The sequence below is a fragment of the Haemaphysalis longicornis genome, unplaced genomic scaffold (genome assembly GCF_048455015.1).
Source record: "Haemaphysalis longicornis isolate Haplotype H1 unplaced genomic scaffold, Haemaphysalis longicornis Haplotype H1 scaffold_6, whole genome shotgun sequence".
Taxonomy (NCBI): Eukaryota; Metazoa; Arthropoda; class Arachnida; order Ixodida; family Ixodidae; genus Haemaphysalis; species Haemaphysalis longicornis.
In genome coordinates this window covers 103066391-103078799 of record NW_027526407.1, presented here as the reverse complement: position 1 = coordinate 103078799, position 12409 = coordinate 103066391, and the positions used below count along the sequence as shown (strand labels likewise).

The 12409-nt window shown below is 45.6% G+C and overlaps 1 protein-coding gene across 1 annotated transcript in view; it reads left to right on the top strand.

Moving 5' to 3' along the window:
- The window catches only part of LOC144141831 (metalloproteinase-like), a 96891-nt gene extending 84716 nt beyond the window's left edge, over positions 1-12175 (top strand). The window contains exons 13-14 of the mRNA XM_077673318.1: positions 10901-11008; positions 12090-12175. Coding sequence (XP_077529444.1) covers positions 10901-11008; positions 12090-12155 — 174 coding nt within the window. The 3' untranslated portion in view covers positions 12156-12175. The remainder of the gene's footprint in view (positions 1-10900; positions 11009-12089) is intronic.
- The last annotated feature ends 234 nt before the right edge of the window (positions 12176-12409 follow it).

The following is a 12409-nucleotide window of genomic DNA, read 5'->3' as shown; positions in this document are numbered from 1 at the left end:
AAACATCCGGGACTTAGGTGTGTTCACGCACCCTGAGGGCGAAACAGTAGCTATACCTAAAGTCTTTACTCCATACGTACTTGGGTCTTTTTTGCGGCAGTTCACTAGTATTTTACCAACTGTTCGGCTGGGTTGCTTTCTTCTGCTCACGCGTCAACACGTTCAGGTTTCATGCGAAACACACTAGTCTAAACACTCGCGGTTACAATTTAGTTTTGTGAATTTTGTGTAGCACGTCCTTCCCTTTAAAGCTCCCGATCATTGACACATCGTTTATTAGGAATGATCCAGGAAGAAAACAACAAAAACAATAAGCCGAACATGTACAACAGAACAATAAGCAGAAGTAACATAGGACTTCTATGAGACATATAGGTATATAGGAAGTATATAGGAAGCATAGCCCTTCACACGCAATGCGATAAATTTCTGACCCCGAAGCGAGTAGCACAGGGTGATACCATCTCGCCAACACTATTCACAGCACCTCTCAGGGGGGTATTTACAAAGCTTGAGGGATAAAACCTAGAATTAAGAATATACGTTGAATATGCAGCCTTGCTGCGTGACGGGCTTTGTGACACTGCAGAACACATGCAAGCACTGCTTGACGAACTATAATCGGAAATCACGGCCGTGAGCGTAAACGTACGCATGCCAAAAAAATTGCCCCCACCTCCCCGAAGGGAATCGTGAGGAAGTGCGAATGCATTTCTTGCGCCGAGAGTACACGGCGTAGTAATTCTGCCATCGCCTTGAGAGGCGCAGTACCGGCGAGGGGGAGCTGTCAGGCGAGGGGAGAGGCGCGCGCCGAGGGTGAGTGCAAACCTAATGGGGGGAGAGGCGCGCCAGCTGCAGAGCATGTGACGTAACGGCGCGAGGAGAGGGGGAGCAGACGCAAAGGCGCCAGCGCGCGGTCACGTGGGAGTGTGACGTCACGCCGCGAGGAGTGGTGCGGGAGCCGGCGCCGGCGCGCGCAGCCACGGTGCGGGAGGCGGAGCGCGCGCGGGTCACGTGGGGTGTGACGTCGCTGCGCCGTTGCTACAGACGCTCCTCTCCGCTCCTCGCGCCGTTGCTAAGGGAGAGGAGGAGGAGCAATGCGGACGGCGGATTCAGGGTCGCTTATAAAGTGCATCGCACTTAAAATGCGCTTTTCGAGTTAGTAAACGAAGAGTAAGAGAAATAAAGGAATATAACTACTTCGGACAAATGGTTAGTGTAACCGCAACCTCCAGAGAGAAATCTGGCGTTTAATAGGAATTGGTTGGAGAGCACTCGGCAAGCCCTACCAAATAATGCAAAGTAAGATACCTCTGTCACTCAAAAGAAAAAAATCTACAACCAGTGCATACTGCGTGGATGACGTACGGAGCAGAAACTCGGCGCCTCACTATACAACTAAACTTGAAACTTAGGTCGGCTCAACGGTCAATTGAACGAAGGATGTTAGCAGTAACACTCAGGGACTGGAAACGAGCTACCTAGATCAGAGAACAAGCTAGAGTAGAAGATATAACAGGTTAAATAAAAAAGAAAAGGACTTCGCCTGGCCATCTAGCGAGAAGACCCCACAAGCGGGAACAATTTGGGTAACAAAGAGAATACAAAAGTATTAGTCTAGAAGGAGGGGAAGGTCATTAAACTGACGACAGGATAAAATAAAAAAATCCGTGGGTCAACTGTGTATTCAAGCAGCCTAGAACCAGAGTGGTTCTAGGTGAACAGGAGGGACCTTCGTCGTGCAGTAGAACTGAGTAGCTGACGATGATGAGCTTCCAGTGCTTTGAATTTAACAAAATAAAAGTGCTCTCCATTTGCTGCTCCAATGACCATGGCAAGTTATTGCCATCGCGTAAAAATAGTTGTGATAATAGTTTCTCAAGATTTAATCTTGCGGATCGTGCAGCATATCCTGCGCATATATGTGGTCATAATTCCTGGAGTTGTTCGGAAGATAAGTACGACTGCTTCGACGAATTCTGGCGGGAAAAACTCAGGATTTTTTATTTTGTCCCTCTATAAAAAAAGAAGTAGCTCTGAAGAAAGTACACAAAACACGTAATGATGATACGATAATTTAGTTTGGGAGGCTGCACACGTTCGTATTCGTAGCCCATAGCATTTAGAAAGCAAGTTTACCCCAGGTGGGGATCTCAGCGCTTTAATTCATAACGGTGCATTATACTTCACATTTAAACAAAATTAGCCCATGTGAACTTACTGCATTGGAAGGGTTGTCGTTCTTCATTTTCTCGCTGCCTTCAATGTTGGAACGCTGCTGAAGCTTTTAAAAGTAATACAACCTTCGCAGACTTTTTTTCAAAGTGTTGTGCAGGTTAAAAGAAAAGAAGACAAACTGCCTTCTTGAAAGTAGATTAGGGTGACTCTAAAAAGTAGACTTGGTATCGGTGTTTGCGACTAAGAGAACATAACTGAAAGAGAATAACTAAGAACAGTTGCTATTTCTAGCAATATCCGAGAGTTACCTGTATAAACTGATAAAAAACCCATCGAGTGCCGTCCATCCTAATCTTTGTATATTACGTGCAGTCTATGACTTCTTGAAGGCACAAACCAATCACAGGATATGCTTTCACTCAGCATTAGGTTAAAAAAAAAGCTATGCCCATGGAGCTAATATTTTATGTAGAAGATAATTGTGTGCCAGTTATTAGGTTTGTATGCGTGACGCCACTCAAGAACAGGTGATAGTTCATATACATTTGTACTTGAATGTAGTCATGGTCCCAAATGTGTGGATGCAAACAAATATATGAAACTGCAGCAGTAACTTATAACGTTAGCAAGTTGTCAACGGCATGATGGGTGCTCTTGTAAGAGCTGACGTACACATTTAAAGAAAATATTGTTTTGTTTATTAGATACAGCGAAAAATATTGTCCTGTCACTCGAGTCACACATGAAAAATTTCTGCTAAGGCTGTTTCACGGTCCCTTGCTGACACACTGCGTTTTGTTGTAAGGAAAATGGTGGAAGAAAAAAGTGTAGCAGAGGCAGGTAAGAAAGTAGTGTGAGCTTTAGTTATAGAAAAAAAAACAGCCGGAAGAAGGTTAGGCATTCCGTAGTAATGGCAATGTAGATGAGGGAGTGACCCATTGAATTGTAGGACTGTGTCGGTGGGTGATGGGAAGGAGGAAGAAAAAAGTATTGACGACGTCAATGGGTTCGTTCGAAGAATGAATATTCAAAAGACATGTGTATACACAAACAACGGGAAGAGCGGGAAGAAACATAGATTCACAGGCCATTTATATGTAGGGATGGCTGTGGCTGCCTACGAAATACATGAACGTGGAAAGTGGTGCAGCGGTAGTACGCCATTTTTTGCCCTTTAAAATAGCAACAGAACTGTAAAAGAGACTAATCCCAGACTCACATTTCCGGACATTAAAAAGGCATGAACACAGCTTTCACTGTGCTGACCAACAGAAGCTGTTGTCGAGTGATGGGATGCCCAGGTGTATCCTCCAAGGCCTTACTCAGGAAGGGTAAAACTAATGACTCTAGTTGCATCAGCGCAGCTTCTGCTTGTTTACTATGATTTGGCGCTTGCAGATATTCAGGACAGCTTGGGCGGCTGGGACGATCCCGTCTCACCACTTAGAGAGCAACCCCGAGACAAAGATAATGACCCTGTGACCTGTGAGACAGAACCAGGGCAGGAGCAGGGCCCCGTTTAGCGAGCCAGACTTTGCGCTCAACAATTTAACCATCTCCGCAGAGGTTGCATTTCGGGTGTGCGCACTTGTCCGGCTAAAATTGAGGAAGCCTACTGTTCACAAGAGTTTATTTGTATGGAGGCTTCGTAGTTTCGTTGGCTTAGCTTTGGTTTGTCTAGAATCAGGATGCGGAAGTCTTCTCTTCTGGCGCAGAAATTTTTGGGGATTTAAGCCAACCACATAGGACGACGGGTATTGCTTCCATGACTACGTTTCGGCTGGAGCGGCTGGTCTTGGCCGGTGCCAGGTAAGGTAGGCGAAGGGGCGGGTCTCGACACCCGAATGCCAGGTTGGTTTTTGCCGTGCCCTTGGCAATAGGTATCATGTTGTCCCCTTGCTCGAGTGAACCGGCGACCACATCACGCAAAATTTGGCTCTCCTTGTTATATGCTTTGACGAGAACCGAGCAAAATATCCCTCGTATTGCTGGAGACGACACCAGAGGATGTTTCTGCCTTGTTCTGCCTTTTCAGAGGGCACACACACGATGCGTCATCCTGCCGGTAACTTTTCTATAGCCAGAGTGATAGCGGCTTCTTCGGCTTCCAAGACGAAAATCTGTGGCTCATTGTCACTGCAGAGACTGAATTCCAGCCTCCATGACAACCAATGCTAGGTTCGGTCGTTTATAATGGTGTCCAGCCCACGGGATCAGTTTACGGCCAGCATTCGCGTTGTATAAAGATCTATAGTCAACGGCCGACGGGTGAGCTTCTATAGATGCCACCTTCTTCCCCCTGCAATCCTGGTGTAGCGTCAGGCACAAACGTTTGTGGAATGAGATCGACACTTATTTAAAACTTATCATTAAAATAATAAATGTGGTAGTTTCCTATCACGGAGGCAATATAAACGAAGCTCCATAATACCTCACCAGTCTCTTTCCATGGCCTAATGGGCAGGTCGTCTTTGCAAACTGTCTTACGCTAGCCGATGCCTCAAATCTAAATCCCGTACGAAGATTGCTGTTGGAGAGCTATTTTGGACGTCCGGCATCAGCCAGTGCCTGCATACATATCCCGAGTGCGTAAATGCTTGGGACAGTGACTCCTATGCCCTTAGTGGTATGTAATGGCTATCCACAAACGGGAACTGCCGCCCAAATAGAGCCTCAGAGAAGGTTCGCCTTCATCTATAAATACGATCATGTGCTGTGCTGACACAGCTGTGCTGCGCTGTGGACGACCGAAGGCGGAAAATCGTATTTTATCGGTACTGTCGCTTGAGGGTGACGACAAGGGCGTTACTTGCGGTGTCGGCGTTTATAATCGGGCTTGCACAATGACGAATGATCCAGTAAGCAGTCTTAGTTCGGCAGAAGATTGCTGATGGCATGTGTTCCGGATTGTTGTCTGCGCAGTTTAGTCAAGTGGTCGGTGGGCTCTGTGCTTTCAGTAAATAGGTTGATGCATTAGTATGTTTTCACTTGAGCCGCCCGGGTGCGGTTGGCCAGCTGGCCGCTTCCATTTGCGGGGCCCGGCGAGATATTTACCCTGGTTTTTGGTAAGGTCACTTCAGAGTACCTGGCGAAGTGACCGTTTTTTATGCACGTAAATTGTGGTATGGACAGAGGCAGTCTGTCAATGAGGTCTCTATGCAAAATGTGCGAGGGCACGATGTATTTTTTTATTACATGTGTGGTGCAGTGAGCATGGTGTATGCACGGATATCGTGATGTTGGCCATGTTTCATCACGAACGTTGACTAAGCGGTGGCCGTTGCTTGTAATCAGGACGTACCCCTTGATTAGGACGTGGTTTTATTTCGGGGTGTATAGCTCGAGACACTCGTTACCACAACCCAAGAACGAACGTTTCTTGAAGATTAAGATTTCGGAGGTCCATCTCTCCTTGTACGCTGGACTGGAAGATGGCCAAGACGTTGACATACCTGCAAAGCAATACATCTCCTCGACCCCATATGCATAGGAGCAGGCTAGTGTTGGCACAAGGAGACTCAGCTGTTGGATACATATCCAACAGCTGAGTCTTGTACTTGGTGAGACTGCCGTACATGGCGCCATATGCGGCATTTTTACACAACATTGTGCACTGGTCGGTGGTATTATATAAAGTTGGTATTATATAAAGTTGGATTCAGAAGCGGGACGTGTGTGTCTGGGACCTCTAGGTAATAGGACAATGAGGTCTTCGTCAGAAATGCTCAGAGGCCTCGGTCCAAATTCATACATCGTCAGAAACTGAATTCACCAAAAACAGTTACGTCAAACGAGCACTTAATGACGTCGCACAAAGCCAATGAATAAAAGAAATGAGAACAAATGTATACCAGCAACGACGGGCTATTGATTTCAATCACGTTTATCACAAAAACTACATTTATCCGCAAGTTTGATATCTCCTTATGAGGTGCGTAGCTTCAACCAGCTCATATTTGTCATGGCCTGGCGTGGAAAAACCATTAGCTTTGGGAAGCAAGCACCACTAAGATATCCGCACCCGTACCATGTAAAATGTGAAGGTGCATTTCTGCTCGTAGGTGTCCGGCACTCCGAAAGAAAACTCAGGCGTAAGCATTGTTTTTATCCTCAGCTTGAAGTACCGTAGAAGTGTGCATAAAAAAAGAGTGATTCATTCCGGAAGACTTCGCAGCCAACTCCATTCTGGAGCGTGTCTATTGTGTTTAGTACAGGGTCCCTATGTTCGGCTATATCAAACGCATCCCTATGTTCGGCTATGTCAAATTTATTTGCGCCCAGTGACCTAATGTTATACAGTCTTGTAAATGGAGTCTCCGTGCAAGTTTCCTTCAGCTGCACTTCCTCTAACAGGCTTCAAACAGTGTAAAAATATTAGGCTTCTCTATCAGCAAGTGGGAAGAGATAAGCTCAAGGCGGCGTTATTGCATAACAAAACAACACGAACAAACATTGAGGCAGTTTAAAGGGAGCAAACATCGACTTTGACTTGTTGTTGGCTCCGTAAAATTCAGAGTGGACTTGTCTACTGGGTCGTTGTTTCAGATAGGGATATTTGGCAGAACTGTATTTATGGGTACCTACAAAGTATGTTTGCTATCTTCTTTCAACTGAGCTAAACGTTTCGTATCACTTCTCAGTGCATTCGTACGCTTGCTGAGTAATATCAACCTACCCAGGCAGCACCGAAAGTCTGTCCCAAGACCGGCCCGTCTGTGGCCGCTTTCTGGCATGTCCGCCCAGCATCCATGTTCTGGCAGCCACTGTTCAACCGTTAAACAGCCAACCTTTGGCTACCAGCACTTCGGTATTTCTCCAGCCGCCCGTGTTCAGACACACAGCGGCAGGTACTTGGCTGCCAGATATCCAGTTCACTTTCGACGGCCGACGTTCAGAAGAAGAACCGCTGACAGACGGCCGCAGGGCATCCGTTTTTCCATCGGGAAACGGTGTTCAGCCGAAGCGCGGCAATCGACCTGCCACAGAATATTCGAATTCGTGTGGCGGTTGGTGTTCGGAAGAAAACCGACCTGAGTGCGGCTGCCGTGCATTCGCTCTCTCTACAGTGAATCGAGCGTCCGGCGGCAGTATATTCGTTTTCTTCGGGCAACCGGTGTAAGAGGAGTCCGGCCTACGTACGGCCCCAGAATGTACGTTTTTCACTCGGTTAGCGGTCTTCAGCCGGATCACGGCAAGTGAACGGCCGCAGAATAATTGGCAACCGGTGCTCAGCTGGAGATCAGCCGACGTAAAGTCTCAGGTTATCCGTCGTTACTTCGGTAAGCGGCGTACAGCCAAACAACGGCACGCGTCTGGGCGTCGACAACCCTTGCACTTGTGGAAGCTGGCGTTTTGAAAAAAGCCGTTAGTCAGCCGAGCGATGCGGACACGTTTTTCATCCGCTCGGTGTTTCTACTCTTTAAATTAGCGAACTTCGTTTGGCAAGCAGTAATGAGTGGTACTAGGTGAACCGGCAAGTTGCATGGACTCACTAGATATTACCAAGTAACCCTCTAGGCCATCGGAATACCATTTATTGCCAAAAGAAGACTGCGCCGCACCGGCGGGTCAGCTAAGCCTCGCCAGTCGCAGTGCTACCATGCCTCGCCCGCCGGCTTCGTCGACAGTATTCACCCCCTCGAGAAATGGAAAGCATTTGAGACATCGACGCGCATAGTTGTCCGACTCGTGATTGCCATGGTTCGGCGAAATTAACTGGCCTACAAGGGCGCCGAGCAAGCGGCCACAACGCAGGAGCTCAACCGGCGCCATATCATGGACTTCCCACCAAGAAAAGCCAAGAGGCTCAAAAGCGCAAGTTACCACCAATTCTTCTGGTAGTAATGCCGCAAAAAACAATGTTGCATTACGTTTTTCGTACTAAATATATCAGAGGCTAAGCTTGTGCATTTGTGGGTTCAACGTCGTGCCCTGTACTGTTTTTTATCCGATTTTGTTACTGCCTATATAAAAACAAGTGTTATCTTATATTCGCGATAACAACAGAGCCTTCTAATTGACGAAGCGTGGATTTTGAATTAGTTCAGGTGTGTGATGCTGAGCTCAGCTACAGATTGCTATACAGATTGGGACACAGATTGCTATTGTTGTATAAAGTGCGCATGAGCGAACAGAAGACAAGTGTACTTATATGCGTGTGCTCTGCCCAATAAAAGTTAGTTGAGAGTTTTCGCTTGTCCCGTCCTTTCTGCATGTGCTGTTTCTTCGCGCTAAGTGCGTGTTTATTCACCAAGATGACCCAACTCGCCCAACAACAAGCCCTTCGCAAATGGCGGGTTTGTACTGTAGACAGTGCGATTGAGTCATCTGGTTGCGCTGCATGCAGTGGTCGTCTACCGGCCTCAGTACAGTTAACGTACTGTGGCTGAACTCTAATGCCCGTAGCATGGCCGAACTTCCGAAAGCTTTAGTCCGGCTGGAGTCCGGCGACCGCACCTCGGCTGACCTCTGGTGGCCGTACTTCGGCCGCACACGGGTGGCATCCGAATGGCCGGAGCCCTACGACGGGAATCTGGCCATATGAACGTAAGCCGGTTGACCGGCCGACGTAGACTGGCCATTGGATAGCCTTGGGATTACGGCCGTGTACGGCCAAAAGGCCCACATTTGGGCACGGGGGGTACACGTCTGCCAGAAAACGGCCGGATGGAAAATCACTGGCCAAAATACGTCGGCTTCAATTAGGCCGAACCGTTTTGTGCTGCCTGGATAAAGGACTGTAGGGATTTTGCTATTTATTTACAGTATCTTCCGACAAGCTTATTATTGGGGCAAGCAGCTGTGCAAGCTATCTGAATTAATACACGTTCAAAAATAAATCTTTCACATTCCTACAAAAATATTTCACACATCTCTTCCATGATGCTGCTTTATTATGTTGGTAATCGTATTCCATATGTTCAAACATAAGGTGTGCGCATTGTTTCCTGGGTAACAAGCTATAAGAACACTATATATTAGCTGACTTTACAGAAAGGTAGAGCAAATGTTCCAGTCGCCTCACATGCGTACTTTCCTCTGATATATGCACCTATTGCAGCTGGCCTCCAAGAACCCTTCCAAGAGAGCCGCTCAAAAGATGACTTCGGGAGTTTGCAAGCAGTAAAGCAGGGACTAACCTTGACGCTTGAGCAGCTACATCGAGTTACAAGATTCAATTTTTTTTTTGTATGCAGGACATTTCATGAATATACACGATATCTAGGGGGACAAGTTAGGCTTAGGCTGATACTTCGGCTGCTCAAAGACTGCAAAGCCCAGGACTGGGAATTTTCTACCTTTTGACATTACAAAGTATTGCCACCATAGCACACAGAAAAGCATTTTCCCATAGATTGGCAGAAGGGTGCAACAGGTTAGGCGTAATTTGTTTTAACCGATGCATGCAGAAAGTCGTCAAACCACTAAAAACCGGCATTGGTGCAAGTAGTAGAAAAACCACAAATAACAGTGGATATTTTTTTGCGCCCACATTCTTTTACACAGCCTAAAGAACTTAGACAGGTGGCGCGGCGTGCACCTGGTATTAAAATCTCGCCACAAGCCAGGAGACCTTCATTCATCTATACAAAATTTATATAGGCGGAGTTAAGGTGCGCACCAGCGAAGGTATTCTTATGTTTTAGACAACATCTCTTTCACCATGAACGCCATGTATCAGGTCCTCTAACACGTGGGGATTGTACATACACTGCGCTGATTTATGTGTAAACAGAGGCCCTGGTAAGCACTGGAGCAATGCGCGGAGCCTTCCACTCTTGCATGTGACAGAGTAGTGCCGGTGGTTGTTTTGTAACGCACGCTTTGTGATACCATGATTTTTTTCCATGCAAGGCGCTGAAAACAGCCGAGGTGAATAAATCTTGCTCAATTGAACGTCAAAGTAAAAATTTCTTTAATCTAACGTCTATAGCAGTGAGCAAGTGCAATTGATGTTTATAACTCCGTGATAAAGTTCACCATGTCGGGTTCTGCTTTCTTCGTCGTTAGCAAGATACCAACGTGTGTTTCGATCATCGTTTTCTCTTTGTTTCACGTCCTTTTCCTTCGGCGCTTTCTGCTTGATGGCTCAAATCGTCGGCCAATAGCCCTTGTTAGCCTGGGGGAGGCTTAGCCTTTCTTAGCCGTACCTTTAGGCATAACTAGGAGTGGTGCAACGTGCAATCTATTTGCAAGTCAAACTGCGAGGCATGGTTGGCGAGGCAGTATGTGCCTTAAAGCGAAATGTCAAACTCCACATCAAAAAAGTCCATACTGCGGAGCGACGTGTATTCTGCAACAACTTTCTTGAGCGATGCACTGCCATGCGCATGACACGTCATGGGCTATGGGGGAGTCGGCCGGTAGCATATCGTGTTCGGAGTCTTGTGCCCATCCACGTTCGCAACCACGTACGCATCGCACCCGATGTGACGTAAGGCAGGTGCATACTAGCGATGGAGTACTATTTACGTTTTGCTTTCATTGAGAATTCAGGTTTCATCTCTCTTGAATGGCGGCTTTTGGTTTGACAGTCTTCTTACTGCTCTCGCATTAAATACGTGCAGTTTTTTATTTCACGTAATGGCATAAAACACAGAATAGAGGCTTCTGTTATAAAACATTTCAATGTAGACATTCATTCCTAGCACACGTGAAGCAATTGTATTGTTATTGGTAATGGCCCATGGACAACGTCACTGTGGCTTTTTGATGTACACAGGCTAACGGAACCCGCCGTTGCGTGGCGCAGTGTGGCGTGTGGTGGAATAAAGGTATGCATTATTGGGACCAAGTACTCCTCGATGGCAGCACGTGTGGAGCCAAGAGGGTAAGTGCCTTCGTGGGAGTGTACAGATGTATTATTTAACCTGAAGCTGCAGTAGAAGGTCATTTTAAAGCAAAGGGAACGTTTTCATTCCACAGTATGGTACCGCATTATGTATTTGAAGTCAATGCCTTCTTTTCTATGATTTTTCTGACATGTAAAAATACACTGCCCATGACAAAGGCAAAAGATAATTATGGCTTTGAATGTAATACAAACCTAGATAATTTAGCCTTCAAGCTCCTTGGTGCACTCGAGTAGTACATAATGATGCCAAATATATTCAAATTCCCTTAATATGTATATCTCATGATTTGAAGGGTATTTTGCAACATATTTATTAAAGTACCCAGCGTTCCCTCTCGACACCGTGTTTGAGAACCATTTAACTAGTCCTTCTTCTACTGAAATGTTTACAGTACAACTCTCATGCAAGCCGCTCAAGTGTGACCCCTTAACAACGTTGCATAAGAGTCGCTAATACAATGATTCTTCCCCGGTAACATCGCCGAGCATGGTAAATAAAAGATATCATATTTGGTAAAAATTATAAACACATCCTTTCTCAACTGGAGAAAATTCTAATTAATAATAGTTTCATGCAGTGTTCTTATTTATTGCACAACGTCTTTAAATAAGAACAAGTATTAGAAAAAATGTGTAAATTTAGTGCTTAAATTTCCAAGAACAAAATTCGCTATAGTTATTTGCCTCTTCTCCATTTATTGTTGGCGTATTTGGTTCAAATTGTAGCTGCCACAGTGCTCAGTGAAGCACTTTCTGATTTGAGGTGTTTTTGAAGTGTCTCAGCTTACCTGTATAGCCATATTTATTTAGTTTATGTAAGACAACCTCACTTGTCAAAGGTCATCGGCAGAAAGTTGCGTTATATAAGACGCAAGTATTCAGGCAAAAATTTTAAGGTCGAATCAGGTCACTGCTGTAACAATTACTGCTGCGACACCAGTGCGTTCGTTTATAACAGGAGGTATTATTAAATTGATATTTCTCGAAAAGCTAATAGGCTGTTTGTTGCAAAAACAAAGACGAATTTTTAAATCCAAGTGTAAATTTTCTTTTTCAGATTTGCGTAAACGGTAACTGTGTTAAGAAACGAAAGTGGTATACAGTTAACAACGTGAATGAATAAAGCCCGTTTCGAAAAACACACTCTGTGTTCTGTCTTTCTGTGCTAAAATGTTAAGAACATGAAAAGAAACCGACTAGTAGTCCACCTTACATAAACGGCAATTTTATTTTATTCATTGTTGTCGCTGCAATTTTGTGTATACGCCGAATAAAAGCACGCGTACAGCATTTACACCTAAAAGATTGTTGCAGCGCATTACAGCATTGAATTGTTGCCGTATGTCTTGGCAGCGTGTAAGGCTCGATGTGCGTTAG